The sequence below is a fragment of the Carcharhinus amblyrhynchos genome, unplaced genomic scaffold (genome assembly GCF_965287045.1).
Source record: "Carcharhinus amblyrhynchos unplaced genomic scaffold, sCarAmb.v2.hapA scaffold_778, whole genome shotgun sequence".
Lineage (NCBI taxonomy): Eukaryota > Metazoa > Chordata > Chondrichthyes > Carcharhiniformes > Carcharhinidae > Carcharhinus > Carcharhinus amblyrhynchos.
Window position 1 is genome coordinate 7,573 of NW_027650518.1, and position 18,152 is coordinate 25,724.

An 18,152-nucleotide genomic window follows, 5' to 3' on the forward strand; every position below is an offset into this window, starting at 1 on the left:
CAGTGCCAGGGACCCGGGGCAGCACTGTGACACAGTGATTAGCACTGCTGTCTCACAGTGCCAGGGACCCGGGGCAGCACGGTGACACAGTGATTAGCACTGCTGTGTCACAGTGCCAGGGACCCGGGGCAGCACGGTGACACAGTGATTAGCACTGCTGTCTCACAGTGCCAGGGACCCGGGGCAGCACGGTGACACAGTGATTTCACACTGCTGTCTCACAGTGCCAGGGACCCGGGGCAAGCACGGTGACACAGTGATTCACACTGCTGTCTCACAGTGCCAGGGACCCGGGGCAGCACGGTGACACAGTGATTAGCACTGCTGTCTCACAGTGCCAGGGACCCGGGGCAGCACGGTGACACAGTGATTAGCACTGCTGTCTCACAGTGCCAGTGACCCGGGGCAGCACGGTGACACAGTGATTCACACTGCTGTCTCACAGTGCCCAGGGACCCGGGGCAGCACGGAGACACAGTGATTCACACTGCTGTCTCACAGTGCCAGGGACCCGGGCAGCACGGTGACACAGTGATTCACACTGCTGTCTCACAGTGCCAGGGACCCGGGGCAGCACGGTGACACAGTGATTCACACTGCTGTCTCACAGTGCCAGGACCCGGGCAGCACGGTGACACAGTGATTCACACTGCTGTCTCACAGTGCCAGGGACCGGGGCAGCACGGTGACACAGTGATTAGCACTGCTGTCTCACAGTGCCAGGGACCCGGGGCAGCACGGTGACACAGTGATTCACACTGCTGTCTCCACAGTGCCAGGGACCCAGGGCAGCACGGTGACACAGTGATTAGCACTGCTGTCTCACAGTGCCAGGGACCCGGAGCAGCACGGTGACACAGTGATTAGCACTGCTGTCTCACAGTGCCAGGGGACCCGGGGCAGCACGGTGACACAGTGATTAGCACTGCTGTCTCAGAGTGCCAGGAACCCGGGGCAGCACGGTGACACAGTGATTAGCACTGCTGTCTCACAGCGCCAGGGACCCAGGGCAGCACGGTGACACAGTGATTAGCACTGCTGTCTCACAGCGCCAGGGACCCTGGGCAGCACGGTGACACAGTGATAAGCACTGTGTCTCACAGTGCCAGGGACCCGGGCACGGTGAGACAGCAGTGGAATCACTGTGTCTCACCGCGCCGGGCCCCGGGGCCGCGGCTGTGACACAGTGAAACACTGTGTCTCACAGCGCCCGGGTCCCGGGCGCGTGAGACAGCAGTGCCAATCACTGTGACCCGTGCCAGGGCCCGGGGCAGCACGGTGACACAGTGATTAGCACTGTGTCACCGTGCTGCCCAGGGTCCCTGGCGCTGTGAGACAGCAGTGCTAATCACTGTGTCACCGTGCTGCCCTGGGTCCCTGGCGCTGTGAGACAGCAGTGCTAATCACTGTGTCACCGTGCTGCCCGGGTTCCTGGCACTCTGAGACAGCAGTGCTAATCACTGTGTCACCGTGCTGCCCCGGGTCCCTGGCACTGTGAGACAGCAGTGCTAATCACTGTGTCACCGTGCTGCTCCGGGTCCCTGGCACTGTGAGACAGCAGTGCTAATCACTGTGTCACCGTGCTGCCCTGGGTCCCTGGCACTGTGAGACAGCAGTGTGAATCACTGTGTCACCGTGCTGCCCCGGGTCCCCTGGCACTGTGAGACAGCAGTGCTAATCACTGTGTCACCGTGCTGCCCCGGGTCCCTGGCACTGTGAGACAGCAGTGTGAATCACTGTGTCACCGTGCTGCCCCGGGTCCCTGGCACTGTGAGACAGCAGTGTGAATCACTGTGTCACCGTGCTGCCCCGGGTCCCTGGCACTGTGAGACAGCAGTGTGAATCACTGTGTCACCGTGCTGCCCCGGGTCCCTGGCACTGTGAGACAGCAGTGTGAATCACTGTGTCTCCGTGCTGCCCCGGGTCCCTGGCACTGTGAGACAGCAGTGTGAATCACTGTGTCACCGTGCTGCCCGGGTCACTGGCACTGTGAGACAGCAGTGCTAATCACTGTGTCACCGTGCTGCCCCGGGTCCCTGGCACTGTGAGACAGCAGTGCTAATCACTGTGTCACCGTGCTGCCCGGGTCCCTGGCACTGTGAGACAGCAGTGTGAATCACTGTGTCACCGTGCTGCCCCGGGTCCCTGGCACTGTGAGACAGCAGTGTGAATCACTGTGTCACCGTGCTGCCCCGGGTCCCTGGCACTGTGAGACAGCAGTGCTAATCACTGTGTCACCGTGCTGCCCGGGTCCCTGGCACTGTGACACAGCAGTGCTAATCACTGTGTCACCGTGCTGCCCCGGGTCCCTGGCACTGTGAGACAGCAGTGCTAATCACTGTGTCACAGTGCTGCCCCGGGTCCCTGGCACTGTGAGACAGCAAGTGTGAATCACTGTGTCACCGTGCTGCCCCGGGTCCCTGGCACTGTGAGACAGCAGTGTGAATCACTGTGTCACCGTGCTGCCCCGGGTCCCTGGCACTGTGAGACAGCAGTGCTAATCACTGTGTCACCGTGCTGCCCCGGGTCCCTGGCGCTGTGAGACAGCAGTGTGAATCACTGTGTCACCGTGCTGCCCCGGGTCCCTGGCACTGTGAGACAGCAGTGCTAATCACTGTGTCACCGTGCTGCCCCGGGTCCCTGGCACTGTGAGACAGCAGTGCGAATCACTGTGTCACCGTGCTGCCCCGGGTCCCTGGCACTGTGAGACAGCAGTGCTAATCACTGTGTCACCGTGCTGCCCCGGGTCCCTGGCGCTGTGAGACAGCAGTGCTAATCACTGTGTCACCGTGCTGCCCTGGGTCCCTGGCGCTGTGAGACAGCAGTGCTAATCACTGTGTCACCGTGCTGCCCCGGGTCCCTGGCGCTGTGAGACAGCAGTGCTAATCACTGTGTCACCGTGCTGCCCTGGGTCCCTGGCGCTGTGAGACAGCAGTGCTAATCACTGTGTCACCGTGCTGCCCCGGGTCCCTGGCACTGTGAGACAGCAGTGTGAATCACTGTGTCACCGTGCTGCCCCGGGTCCCTGGCACTGTGAGACAGCAGCGCTAATCACTGTGTCACCGTGCTGCCCCGGGTCCCTGGCACTGTCAGACAGCAGTGTGAATCACTGTGTCACCGTGCTACCCCGGGTCACTGGCACTGTGAGACAGCAGTGTGAATCACTGTGTCACCGTGCTGCCCCGGGTCCCTGGCACTGTGAGACAGCAGTGTGAATCACTGTGTCACCGTGCTGCCCCGGGTCCCTGGCACTGTGAGACAGCAGTGCTAATCACTGTGTCACCGTGCTGCCCCGGGTCCCTGGCACTATGAGACAGCAGTGCTAATCACTGTGTCACCGTGCTGCCCCGGGTCCCTGGCACTGTGAGACAGCAGTGCTAATCACTGTGTCACCGTGCTGCCCCGGGTCCCTGGCACTGTGAGACAGCAGTGCTAATCACTGTGTCACCGTGCTGCCCCGGGTCCCTGGCACTGTGAGACAGCAGTGCGAATCACTGTGTCACCGTGCTGCCCCGGGTCCCTGGCACTGTGAGACAGCAGTGTGAATCACTGTGTCACCGTGCTGCCCCGGGTCCCTGGCACTGTGAGACAGCAGTGCTAATCACTGTGTCACCGTGCTGCCCCGGGTCCTTGGCACTGTGAGACAGCAGTGTGAATCACTGTGTCTCCGTGCTGCCCCGGGTCCCTGGCACTGTGAGACAGCAGTGTGAATCACTGTGTCTCCGTGCTGCCCCGGGTCCCTGGCACTGTGAGACAGCAGTGTGAATCACTGTGTCACCGTGCTGCCCCGGGTCCCTGGCACTGTGAGACAGCAGTGTGAATCACTGTGTCACCGTGCTGCCCCAGGTCCCTGGCACTGTGAGACAGCAGTGCTAATCACTGTGTCACCGTGCTGCCCCGGGTCCCTGGCACTGTGAGACAGCAGTGCTAATCACTGTGTCACCGTGCTGCCCCGGGTCCCTGGCACTGTGAGACAGCAGTGTGAATCACTGTGTCACCGTGCTGCCCCGGGCCCCTGGCACTGTGAGACAGCAGTGTGAATCACTGTGTCACCGTGCTGCCCCGGGTCCCTGGCACTGTGAAACAGCAGTGTGAATCACTGTGTCACCGTGCTGCCCCGGGTCCCTGGCACTGTGATACAGCAGTGCTAATCACTGTGTCACCGTGCTGCCCCGGGTCCCTGGCACTGTGAGACAGCAGCGCTAATCACTGTGTCACCGTGCTGCCCCGGGTCCCTGGCACTGTGAGACAGCAGTGTGAATCACTGTGTCACCGTGCTGCCCCGGGTCCCTGGCACTGTGAGACAGCAGTGCTAATCACTGTGTCACCGTGCTGCCCCGGGTCCCTGGCACTGTGAGACAGCAGCGCTAATCACTGTGTCACCGTGCTGCCCCGGGTCCCTGGCACTGTGAGACAGCAGTGATAATCACTGTGTCACCGTGCTGCCCCGGGTCCCTGGCACTGTGAGACAGCAGCGCTAATCACTGTGTCACCGTGCTGCCCCGGGTCCCTGGCACTGTGAGACAGCAGTGTGAATCACTGTGTCACCGTGCTGCCCCGGGTCCCTGGCACTGTCAGACAGCAGTGTGAATCACTGTGTCACCGTGCTGCCCCGGGTCCCTGGCACTGTGAGACAGCAGTGTGAATCACTGTGTCACCGTGCTGCCCCGGGTCCCTGGCACTGTGAGACAGCAGTGTGAATCACTGTGTCACCGTGCTGCCCCGGGTCCCTGGCACTGTGAGACAGCAGTGTGAATCACTGTGTCACCGTGCTGCCCCGGGTCCCTGGCACTGTGAAACAGCAGTGTGAATCACTGTGTCACCGTGCTGCCCCGGGTCCCTGGCACTGTGAGACAGCAGCGCTAATCACTGTGTCACCGTGCTGCCCCGGGTCCCTGGCACTGTGAGACAGCAGTGTGAATCACTGTGTCACCGTGCTGCCCCGGGTCCCTGGCACTGTGAGACAGCAGTGCTAATCACTGTGTCACCGTGCTGCCCCGGGTTCCTGGCACTCTGAGACAGCAGTGCTAATCACTGTGTCACCGTGCTGCCCCGGGTCCCTGGCACTGTGAGACAGCAGTGCTAATCACTGTGTCACCGTGCTGCCCCGGGTCCCTGGCACTGTGAGACAGCAGTGTGAATCACTGTGTCACCGTGCTGCCCCGGGTCCCTGGCGCTGTGAGACAGCAGTGCTAATCACTGTGTCACCGTGCTGCCCTGGGTCCCTGGCGCTGTGAGACAGCAGTGCTAATCACTGTGTCACCGTGCTGCCCCGGGTTCCTGGCACTCTGAGACAGCAGTGCTAATCACTGTGTCACCGTGCTGCCCCGGGTCCCTGGCACTGTGAGACAGCAGTGCTAATCACTGTGTCACCGTGCTGCCCCGGGTCCCTGGCACTGTGAGACAGCAGTGCTAATCACTGTGTCACCGTGCTGCCCTGGGTCCCTGGCACTGTGAGACAGCAGTGTGAATCACTGTGTCACCGTGCTGCCCCGGGTCCCTGGCACTGTGAGACAGCAGTGCTAATCACTGTGTCACCGTGCTGCCCCGGGTCCCTGGCACTGTGAGACAGCAGTGTGAATCACTGTGTCACCGTGCTGCCCCGGGTCCCTGGCACTGTGAGACAGCAGTGCTAATCACTGTGTCACCGTGCTGCCCCGGGTCCCTGGCACTGTGAGACAGCAGTGCTAATCACTGTGTCACCGTGCTGCCCCGGGTCCCTGGCACTGTGAGACAGCAGTGTGAATCACTGTGTCACCGTGCTGCCCCGGGTCCCTGGCACTGTGAGACAGCAGTGTGAATCACTGTGTCACCGTGCTGCCCCGGGTCCCTGGCACTGTGAGACAGCAGTGCTAATCACTGTGTCACCGTGCTGCCCCGGGTCCCTGGCACTGTGAGACAGCAGTGCTAATCACTGTGTCACCGTGGTACCCCGGGTCCCTGGCACTGTGAGACAGCAGTGTGAATCACTGTGTCACCGTGCTGCCCCGGGTCCCTGGCACTGTGACACAGCAGTGCTAATCACTGTGTCACCGTGCTGCCCCGGGTCCCTGGCACTGTGAGACAGCAGTGCGAATCACTGTGTCACAGTGCTGCCCCGGGTCCCTGGCACTGTGAGACAGCAGTGTGAATCACTGTGTCACCGTGCTGCCCCGGGTCCCTGGCACTGTGAGACAGCAGTGTGAATCACTGTGTCACCGTGCTGCCCCGGGTCCCTGGCGCTGTGAGACAGCAGTGCTAATCACTGTGTCACCGTGCTGCCCCGGGTCCCTGGCGCTGTGAGACAGCAGTGTGAATCACTGTGTCACCGTGCTGCCCCGGGTCCCTGGCGCTGTGAGACAGCAGTGCGAATCACTGTGTCACCGTGCTGCCCCGGGTCCCTGGCGCTGTGAGACAGCAGTGCTAATCACTGTGTCACCGTGCTGCCCCGGGTCCCTGGCGCTGTGAGACAGCAGTGCTAATCACTGTGTCACCGTGCTGCCCTGGGTCCCTGGCGCTGTGAGACAGCAGTGCTAATCACTGTGTCACCGTGCTGCCCCGGGTCCCTGGCGCTGTGAGACAGCAGTGCTAATCACTGTGTCACCGTGCTGCCCTGGGTCCCTGGCGCTGTGAGACAGCAGTGCTAATCACTGTGTCACCGTGCTGCCCCGGGTCCCTGGCACTGTGAGACAGCAGTGTGAATCACTGTGTCACCGTGCTGCCCCGGGTCCCTGGCACTGTGAGACAGCAGCGCTAATCACTGTGTCACCGTGCTGCCCCGGGTCCCTGGCACTGTCAGACAGCAGTGTGAATCACTGTGTCACCGTGCTACCCCGGGTCACTGGCACTGTGAGACAGCAGTGTGAATCACTGTGTCACCGTGCTGCCCCGGGTCCCTGGCACTGTGAGACAGCAGTGTGAATCACTGTGTCACCGTGCTACCCCGGGTCCCTGGCACTGTGAGACAGCAGTGCTAATCACTGTGTCACCGTGCTGCCCCGGGTCCCTGGCACTATGAGACAGCAGTGCTAATCACTGTGTCACCGTGCTGCCCCGGGTCCCTGGCACTGTGAGACAGCAGTGCTAATCACTGTGTCACCGTGCTGCCCCGGGTCCCTGGCACTGTGAGACAGCAGTGCTAATCAATGTGTCACCGTGCTGCCCCGGGTCCCTGGCACTGTGAGACAGCAGTGTGAATCACTGTGTCACCGTGCTGCCCCGGGTCCCTGGCACTGTGAGACAGCAGTGTGAATCACTGTGTCACCGTGCTGCCCCGGGTCCCTGGCACTGTGAGACAGCAGTGCTAATCACTGTGTCACCGTGCTGCCCCGGGTCCCTGGCACTGTGAGACAGCAGTGTGAATCACTGTGTCTCCGTGCTGCCCCGGGTCCCTGGCACTGTGAGACAGCAGTGTGAATCACTGTGTCACCGTGCTGCCCCGGGTCCCTGGCACTGTGAGACAGCAGTGTGAATCACTGTGTCACCGTGCTGCCCCAGGTCCCTGGCACTGTGAGACAGCAGTGCTAATCACTGTGTCACCGTGCTGCCCCGGGTCCCTGGCACTGTGAGACAGCAGTGCTAATCACTGTGTCACCGTGCTGCCCCGGGTCCCTGGCACTGTGAGACAGCAGTGTGAATCACTGTGTCACCGTGCTGCCCCGGGTCCCTGGCACTGTGAGACAGCAGTGTGAATCACTGTGTCACCGTGCTGCCCCGGGTCCCTGGCACTGTGAAACAGCAGTGTGAATCACTGTGTCACCGTGCTGCCCCGGGTCCCTGGCACTGTGAGACAGCAGCGCTAATCACTGTGTTACCGTGCTGCCCCGGGTCCCTGGCACTGTGAGACAGCAGTGTGAATCACTGTGTCACCGTGCTGCCCCAGGTCCCTGGCACTGTGAGACAGCAGTGCTAATCACTGTGTCACCGTGCTGCCCCGGGTCCCTGGCACTGTGAGACAGCAGTGCTAATCACTGTGTCACCGTGCTGCCCCGGGTCCCTGGCACTGTGAGACAGCAGTGTGAATCACTGTGTCACCGTGCTGCCCCGGGTCCCTGGCACTGTGAGACAGCAGTGTGAATCACTGTGTCACCGTGCTGCCCCGGGTCCCTGGCACTGTGAGACAGCAGTGCTAATCACTGTGTCACCGTGCTGCCCCGGGTCCCTGGCACTGTGAGACAGCAGCGCTAATCACTGTGTTACCGTGCTGCCCCGGGTCCCTGGCACTGTGAGACAGCAGTGATAATCACTGTGTCACCGTGCTGCCCCGGGTCCCTGGCACTGTGAGACAGCAGCGCTAATCACTGTGTCACCGTGCTGCCCCGGGTCCCTGGCACTGTGAGACAGCAGTGTGAATCACTGTGTCACCGTGCTGCCCCGGGTCCCTGGCACTGTCAGACAGCAGTGTGAATCACTGTGTCACCGTGCTGCCCCGGGTCCCTGGCGCTGTGAGACAGCAGTGTGAATCACTGTGTCACCGTGCTGCCCCGGGTCCCTGGCGCTGTGAGACAGCAGTGTGAATCACTGTGTCACCGTGCTGCCCCGGGTCCCTGGCACTGTGAGACAGCAGTGTGAATCACTGTGTCACCGTGCTGCCCCGGGTCCCTGGCACTGTGAAACAGCAGTGTGAATCACTGTGTCACCGTGCTGCCCCAGGTCCCTGGCACTGTGAGACAGCAGCGCTAATCACTGTGTCACCGTGCTGCCCCGGGTCCCTGGCACTGTGAGACAGCAGTGTGAATCACTGTGTCACCGTGCTGCCCCGGGTCCCTGGCACTGTGAGACAGCAGTGCTAATCACTGTGTCACCGTGCTGCCCCGGGTCCATGGCACTGTGAGACAGCAGTGCTAATCACTGTGTCACCGTGCTGCCCCGGGTCCCTGGCACTGTGAGACAGCAGTGCTAATCACTGTGTCACCGTGCTGCCCCGGGTCCCTGGCACTGTGAGACAGCAGCGCTAATCACTGTGTCACCGTGCTGCCCCGGGTCCCTGGCACTGTGAGACAGCAGTGTGAATCACTGTGTCACCGTGCTGCCCCGGGTCCCTGGCACTGTCAGACAGCAGTGTGAATCACTGTGTCACCGTGCTGCCCCGGGTCCCTGGCACTGTGAGACAGCAGTGTGAATCACTGTGTCACCGTGCGGCCCCGGGTCCCTGGCACTGTGAGACAGCGGTGTGAATCACTGTGTCACCGTGCGGCCCCGGGTCCCTGGCACTGTGAGACAGCAGTGTGAATCACTGTGTCACCGTGCTGCCCCGGGTCCCTGGCACTGTCAGACAGCAGTGTTAATCACTGTGTCACCGTGCTGCCCCGGGTCCCTGGCACTGTGAGACAGCAGTGTGAATCACTGTGTCACCGTGCTGCCCTGGGTCCCTGGCACTGTGAGACAGCAGTGTGAATCACTGTGTCACCGTGCTGCCCCGGGTCCCTGGCACTGTGAGACAGCAGTGCCAATCACTGTGTCACCGTGCTGCCCCGGGTCCCTGGCACTGTGAGACAGCAGTGCCAATCACTGTGTCACCGTGCTGCCCCGGGTCCCTGGCACTGTGAGACAGCAGTGCTAATCACTGTGTCACCGTGCTGCCCCGGGTCCCTGGCACTGTGAGACAGCAGTGTGAATCACTGTGTCACCGTGCTGCCCCGGGTTCCTGGCACTGTGAGACAGCAGTGCTAATCACTGTGTCACCGTGCTGCCCCGGGTCCCTGGCACTGTGAGACAGCAGTGCTAATCACTGTGTCACCGTGCTGCCCCGGGTCCCTGGCACTGTGAGACAGCAGTGTGAATCACTGTGTCACCGTGCTGCCCCGGGTCCCTGGCACTGTGAGACAGCAGCGCTAATCACTGTGTCACCGTGCTGCCCCGGGTCCCTGGCACTGTGAGACAGCAGTTCTAATCACTGTGTCACCGTGCTGCCCCGGGTCCCTGGCACTGTGAGACAGCAGTGCTAATCACTGTGTCACCGTGCTGCCCTGGGTCCCTGGCGCTGTGAGACAGCAGTGTGAATCACTGTGTCACCGTGCTGCCCCGGGTCCCTGGCGCTGTGAGACAGCAGTGTTAATCACTGTGTCACCGTGCTGCCCCGGGTCCCTGGCACTGTGAGACAGCAGTGTTAATCACTGTGTCACCGTGCTGCCCCGGGTCCCTGGCACTGTGAGACAGCAGTGTGAATCACTGTGTCACCGTGCTGCCCCGGGTCCCTGGCACTGTGAGACAGCAGTGTGAATCACTGTGTCACCGTGCTGCCCCGGGTCCCTGGCACTGTGAGACAGCAGTGTGAATCACTGTGTCACCGTGCTGCCCCGGGTCCCTGGCACTGTGAGACAGCAGTGCTAATCACTGTGTCACCGTGCTGCCCCGGGTCCCTGGCACTGTGAGACAGCAGTGTGAATCACTGTGTCACCGTGCTGCCCCGGGTCCCTGGCACTGTGAGACAGCAGTGTGAATCACTGTGTCACCGTGCTGCCCTGGGTCCCTGGTGCTGTGACGGAGAAGTGTTAACAATATTAAGTATCTTAAGTGCTGTACATATCCTTCAGAAAACAATCTGCATACTCACCATGTCCACTGTGTTGGCAACATCGAGCAAACGTTTCACCACAGCGTTCCTGTCCCTTCCTAGATTCTGATACTGAAAGAGAAGGAAATAATTGGGATGGTTTCATGTATCACACAGATCAAACTGGAATCCCCGTCACACCACCTACCCTCGGCCTGACCCTTCACCCTTAGCCTGACACCCTTCACCCTCGGCCTGACCCCCTTCACCCTCGGCCTGACCCTTCACCCTCGGCCTGACCCCCTTCACCCTCGGCCTGACCCTTCACCCTCGGCCTGACCCTTCACCCTCGGCCTGACACCCTTCACCCTTAGCCTGACCCCCTTCACCCTCGGCCTGACCCTTCACCCTCGGCCTGACCCTTCACCCTCGGCCTGACCCTTCACCCTTAGCCTGACCCTTCACCCTCGGCCTGACCCTTCACCCTCAGCCTGACCCTTCACCCTCGGCCTGACCCTTCACCCTCGGCCTGACCCTTCACCCTTAGCCTGACCCTTCACCCTCAGCCTGACCCCCTTCACCCTCAGCCTGACCCTTCACCCTCGGCCTGACCCCCTTCACCCTCGGCCTGACCCCCTTCACCCTCGGCCTGACCCCCTTCACCCTCGGCCTGACCCTTCACCCTCAGCCTGACCCTTCACCCTCGGCCTGACCCTTCACCCTCGGCCTGACCCTTCACCCTCAGCCTGACACCCTTCACCCTCAACTGACCCCCTTCACCCTCAACTGACCTCCTTCACCCTCGGCCTGACCCTTCACCCTCGGCCTGACCCCCTTCACCCTTAGCCTGACACCCTTCACCCTCGGCCTGACCCCCTTCACCCTCAACTGACCCCCTTCACCCTCAGCCTGACCCCCTTCACCCTCGGCCTGACCCTTCACCCTCAACTGACCCCCTTCACCCTCAGCCTGACCCCCTTCACCCTCAGCCTGACCCCCTTCACCCTCAGCCTGACCCCCTTCACCCTCAGCCTGACACCCTTCACCCTCAGCCTGACCCTTCACCCTCAGCCTGACACCCTTCACCCTCGGCCTGACACCCTTCACCCTCGGCCTGACCCTTCACCCTCAGCCTGACACCCTTCACCCTCAGCCTGACACCCTTCAGCCTCAACTGACCCCCTTCACCCTCGGCCTGACCCTTCACCCTCAGCCTGACCCTTCACCCTCGGCCTGACCCTTCACCCTCGGCCTGACCCCCTTCACCCTCAGCCTGACACCCTTCACCCTCAACTGACCCCCTTCACCCTCGGCCTGACCCTTCACCCTCAGCCTGACCCTTCACCCTCGGCCTGACCCTTCACCCTTAGCCTGACACCCTTCACCCTCAACTGACCCCCTTCACCCTCAACTGACCTCCTTCACCCTCAGCCTGACCCTTCACCCTCGGCCTGACCCTTCACCTTCATTTTGAGAGACAGGATTGACAGGTACTTAGAGACGCAAGGACTGATTAGGGACAGTCAGCATGGCTTTCTGAGTGGAAAATCATGTCTCACAAATTTGATTGAGTTTTTTGAAGGGGTAACCAAGGTGATGAAGGCAGTGCAGTTGATGTTGTTTACATGGACTTTGACAAGGTACCACGTGGTAGGTTGTTGCACAAAGTTAAATCTCACAGGTCCAGGGTGAGGTATCTAAATGGATACAAAATTGACTTCTTGAGAAAAGCCAAAGGGTGGTTGTCGAGAGTTGTTTTTCAAACTGGAGGCCTGTGACCAGCGGTGTGCCTCAGGGATCAGTGCTGGGTCCACTGTTATTTGTCATTTATATTAATGAGTTGCATGAGAATATATAGAGTCATGGTTAGTAAGTTTGCAGATGACATTAAGATTGGTGGTTTCGTGGACAGCGAAGAAAGTTATCTCCAATTGCAGTGGGATCTTGATCAATTGGACCAGTGGGCTGACGAATGGCAGATGGAGTTTAATTTAGTCAAATGCGAGGTAATGCATTTTGGTCGATTGAACCAGGGCAGGACGTTGGGGAAAATTATAGAACAAAGAGATCAAGGGATAAATGCTTTGAAAGTGGAGTCACAGGTGGGCAGAGTGGTGAAGAAGGCATTTGGCATGCTTGGTTTCATTGGTCACAACATTGAATGCAGGAGTTGGGACATCCAGTTGAAGTTGTACAAGACATTGGTAAGATCACACTTGGAATACTGTGTGCAATTCTGGTCACCCTATTACAGAAAGGATATTATTAAACTAGAAAGAGTGCAGAAAGGATTTACTAGGATACTGCTGGGACCTGATGGATTGAGTATCAAGTAGAGGCTGGATAGACTGAGACTTTTTTCTCTGGAGCGTTGGGGGTTGAGGGGTGATCTTATAAAATAATGAGGGGCACAGATCAGCTCGATAGTCAATATCTTTTCTCAAATGTGGGCGAGTCTAAAACTAGAGGGCACAGGATTAAGGTGAGAGGGGAGAGTTACAAAAAAGTGTCCAGAGGGGCAATTTTTTCACACAGAGTGGTGAGTTTCTGGAACTGGCTGCCAGAGGTAGTAATAGAGGTGGGTACAATTTTGTCATTTAAAAAGCATTTGGATAGTTACATGGGTATGATGGGTATAGAGGGATATCAGCCAAATGCAGCAATTGGGATTAGCTTAGAATATAAGAACATAAGTACAGAAGAAATAGGAGCAGGAGTAGGCCATCTAGCCCTTCGAGCCTGCCCCACCATTCAATAAGATCATGGCTGATCTGAAGTGGCTCAGTTCCACATTCCCGCCCTCTCCCCATAACCCTTAATCCCCTTGCCTATCAAAAACCTATCTAACCACGTCTGAAATATATTAAGCGAGGCAGCCTCCACCACTTCAACGGGCAGAGAATTCCAGAGATTCACCACCCTTTGGGTGAAGAAGTTCCTCCTCAACTCCGTTCTAAACTGCCCCCCCGTCTTGAGGCTGTGCCCCCTAGTCCTACTGTCCTTTCTGAGCAGGAAGAGCCTCTCCGCCTCTATCCTATCCATCCCATTCATTATCTTATATGTCTCAATGAGATCTCCCCTCATTCTTTGAACATAGAACATAGAACGTTACAGCGCAGAACAGGCCCTTCGGCCCACGATGTTGCGCCGACCAATTAAGATAAAAGCAATGACCCTCTAACCTAAACCAATCCCTTTCCATCCATAAACCTATCCGCAGACCTCTTAAACGCCCCCAAACTAGGCTCATCTACAACTGCAGCAGCCAGGGCATTCCATTACCCCACCACCCTCTGGGTAAAGAACCTACCTCTGACATCCGTCCTATAACTACCACCCCTTAATTTAAAGCTATGTCCCCTCGTGCTAGCTTTCTCCATCCGAGGAAAAAGGCTATCACTGTCCACCCTATCTAAACCTCTAATCATCTTGTATGTTTCAATAAGGTCTCCTCTTAGCCGCCTTCTTTCTAACGAAAACAACCCCAAATCCCTCAGTCTCTCCTCATAGGACCTCCCCTCCATACCAGGCAACATCCTGGTAAACCTCCTCTGCACCCTCTCCAATGCCTCCACATCCTTCCTATAATGTGGGGACCAGAACTGTACACAATACTCCAAGTGCGGACGCACCAGAGTTTTGTACAGTTGCAACATGACGCTGCGGCTCCTAAATTCAATCCTCCTACCAATAAACGCCAAGACACTGTATGCCTTCCTAACTACCTTATCGACTTGATTCCCAACTTTCAGGGATCTATGTACACATACACCTAGATCTCTCTGTTCGTCAACACTATTCAGAGTCCTACCGTTAGCCCTATACTCTGCACATCTGTTATTCCTGCCAAAGTGAATTACCTCACACTTTTCCACATTAAACTCCATCTGCCACCTCTCGGCCCAGCTCTGCAACTTGTCCAAGTCTCTCTGTAAACTATGATACCCCTCTTCACTATCTACCACTCCTCCGACTTTGGTGTCATCAGCAAATTTACTAATCCATCCTTCTATACCCTCATCCAGATCGTTTATAAAAATTACAAACAGCAGTGGCCCCAAAACAGATCCCTGAGGCACACCACTTGTAACCAAACTCCATGACGAATATTTTCCATCAACCACCACCCTCTGTCTCCTATCTGCTAGCCAATTCCTGATCCAATTAACTAAATCACCCTCAATCCCATACATCTGCATTTTCTGCAGAAGCCTTCCATGGTGAACCTTATCAAACGCCTTACTAAAATCCATATATACCACGTCAACTGCCTTACCCCCATCCACCTCTTTGGTCACTTTCTCAAAAAACTCAATAAGGTTAGTAAGGCACGACCTACCTGCTACAAAACCATGCTGACTATCTCCAATCAATTCATTACTCTCTAAATAACTATAAATCCTATCCCTAATAATTTTTTCTAATACTTTGCCCACAACAGAAGTAAGACTCACCAGTTTATAATTACCGGGGAAGTCTCTATTCCCCTTCTTAAACAATGGGACAACATTCGCTATCCTCCAGTCTTCTGGCACTATACCTGTGACCAACGACGACCTGAAGATCAGAGCCAGAGGCTCTGCAATCGCCTCTCTTGCCTCCCAGAGAATCCGAGGGTAAATCCGGTCCGGCCCAGGGGACTTATCTATTTTCAAACCCTCAAGAATATCTAGCACATCCTCCTTATCAACTGCAATACTATCCAGTTTACAACCCTGTAACCCAGTGTTCTCCACAACTACATTTACGTCTCCCTGCGTGAATACCAAAGAGAAATATTTGTTCAGTGCCTCTCCAATCTCTTCCAGTTCCACACATAACTTCCCACTGCTGTCTCTGACTGGCCCTAATCTTGCCCTAACCAGTCTTCTATTCTTAACATATCTATAGAACGCCTTAGGATTCTCCTTAATCCTATCAGCCAAAGTCTTCTTGTGTACTTTGTTAGCTCTTCTTAACTCACTCTTTAACTCCCTCCTAGCCAATCTAAAGCTTTCCAGTGCAGTACCTGAGCCCTCAAGTCTCATCCGGACATAAGCCTCCTTTTTCCTTTTAACCAGCGAATCAACTTTTTTAGTGCACCACGGTTCCCTTGCTCGACCATTTCCTCCTTGCCTGACAGGGACATACTTATCAAGGACTCGCAGGAGCTGCTCCTTGAATAAACTCCACATTTCGGACGTTCCCAGCCCCTGTAGCTTCCTAGTCCAACCTATGCTCCCTAATTCTCTCCTAACAGCTTCATAATTAACTCTAAACTCTAACGAGTACAAGCCGAGTTTATTCAGCCTCTCCTCATAGTTCAATCCCCTCAACTCCGGTATCAGCCTAGTAAACCTCCTCTGCACTCCCTCCAAGGCCAAAATATCCTTGCCTAAATGCGGCAACCAAAACTGCACACAGTACTCCAGCTGCGGCCTCACCAGTGCCCTGTACAGTTGCAGCAAGACCTCCCTACTTTTAGATTCAATCCCCCTCGCTATGAAGGCCAGCATCCCATTTGCCTTCCTGACCACCTGCTGCACCTGCAAGCTGGGTTTTTGCGACTCATGCACAAGGACCCCGAGGTCCCTCTGCACCGTCGCCTGCTGCAGTTTTTCACCATGTAAGTAATAGTCCTTCCTACCATTATTCCTACCAAAGTGGAAACTTCATACTTGCTAACATTAAATTCCATTTGCCAGTTCCTGGCACATTCGCCCAGCCTATCTAGATCCTTCTGCAGACTCTCCACACCCTCCACACAATTTGCCGTTCCACCAATCTTGGTGTCATCAGCAAATTTCGACACCATACACTCGGTTCCCTCCTCCAGATCATCTCTATAAATGGTGAATAGCTGAGGCCCCACCACCAACCCCTGGGGCACTCCACTAGTCACCAACCGCCAATCCGAATAGCACCCATTGACCCCCACTCTCTGCCTCCTATTTGACACCCAATCTGCTATCCACGCTAACACCCTACCCCCAACTCCATGCCCCCTAACCTTCTGTAATAACCTCTTGTGCGGCACCTTATCAAACGCCTTCTGAAAATCAAGAAACACCACATCTACTGGCTCTCCTCTATCCACCGCCCTAGACACATCCTCATAGAACTCCAATAAATTCGTCAGACACGACTTCCCCTTAACGAAACCATGCTGCATCTGCTCTATCAAACAATTCTCCTCAAGATGCCTCGCTATTTTCCCCTTGATCACGGATTCTAGCATTTTACCTGCAACAGACGTTAAACTAACCGGCCTATAATTCCCTGCCTTTTGCCTACCACCCTTCTTAAACAACGATTTTAAGAGTACTTTAAGAGTACTTTAACAGTGTAACATTAGCCGTTTTCCAATCTTCCGGCACTTCCCCGGAATCCAGTGAGGTTTGGAAAATAATCATCAAGGCATCCACTATCACCTCCGCTATTTCTTTGAGAACCCTCGGATGCATTCCATCCGGACCTGGGGACTTGTCCACAATCAGTCCTTCCAGTCTGTGAAGCACTGCCTCTCTAGTAACAATAATGTCATTCAGGCCCTCCACTCCTACCATCTTTCCATCGCTAACACCCAGCAAACTATTCACGTCCTCCTCCGTGAAGACCGAAACAAAAAAGTTATTCAGGGCCTCAGCCATTTCCCCATCCCCTAACACTAAGTCCCCACTCTCATCCTCTAAGGGTCCAACGTTCACCCTAGCCAGCCTCTTCCTTTTTATATATTTATAGGGGTTTAAAAAGAAAGGCAGCATGGACAATTTGGGCCGAAGGGTCTGTTTCAATGCTGTAAACCTATATGACTCTATGATTATGACGTCTGACCTAACCCTTCACACTCTACCTGACCATTCACCCTCGACCGGGCAGCATAATGTACTACTGTGTACTTTTTTCTTATAATGTACCTGTGTGTTATTGTGTCATATACGGTACCAGTACGTGACATTGTGTGTTATGGTGTACTAGTCTGTTAGAGTTATTGTGTGTTACGGGTACTAGTGTGTTTTACGGTGTTATAGTGTACCAGTGTGTGTTATAGTTATTGTGTGTTACGGGTACTAGTGTGTTTTACTGTGTTATGGTGTACCAGTGTGTGTTATAGTTATTGTGTGTTACGGGTACTAGTGTGTTTTACTGTGTTATGGTGTACTAGTGTGTGTTATAGTTATTGTGTGTACGGGTACTAGTGTGTTTTACTGTGTTATCGTGTACCAGTGTGTGTTATAGTTATTGTGTGTTACGGGTACTAGTGTGTTTTACTGTGTTATGGTGTACTAGTGTGTGTTATAGTTATTGTGTGACGGGTACTAGTGTGTTTTACTGTGTTATAGTGTACTAGTCTGTGTTAGAGTTATTGTGTGTTACGGGTACTAGTGTGTTTTACTGTGTTATAGTGTACTAGTGTGTGTTATAGTTATTGTGTGACGGGTACTAGTGTGTTTTACTGTGTTATAGTGTACTAGTGTGTTTTATAGTTATTGTGTGTTACGGGTACTAGTGTGTTTTACTGTGTTATAGTGTACTAGTGTGTGTTATAGTTATTGTGTGACGGGTACTAGTGTGTTTTACTGTGTTATAGTGTACTAGTGTGTGTTATAGTTATTGTGTGACGGGTACTAGTGTGTTTTACTGTGTTATAGTGTACTAGTGTGTGTTATAGTTATTGTGTGTTACGGGTACTAGTGTG

The 18,152-nt window shown here is 55.9% G+C and overlaps 1 protein-coding gene across 1 annotated transcript in view; it reads right to left on the reverse strand.

Moving 5' to 3' along the window:
- Positions 1-10,534: 10,534 nt before the first annotated feature.
- The window catches only part of LOC145340101 (disintegrin and metalloproteinase domain-containing protein 19-like), a gene marked incomplete at its 3' end in the record, with an annotated part of 49,026 nt that continues 41,408 nt past the window's right edge, over positions 10,535-18,152 (reverse strand). The window contains exon 4 of the mRNA XM_080184526.1: positions 10,535-10,606. Within this exon, the coding sequence (XP_080040652.1) occupies positions 10,535-10,606 (72 nt within the window). The remainder of the gene's footprint in view (positions 10,607-18,152) is intronic.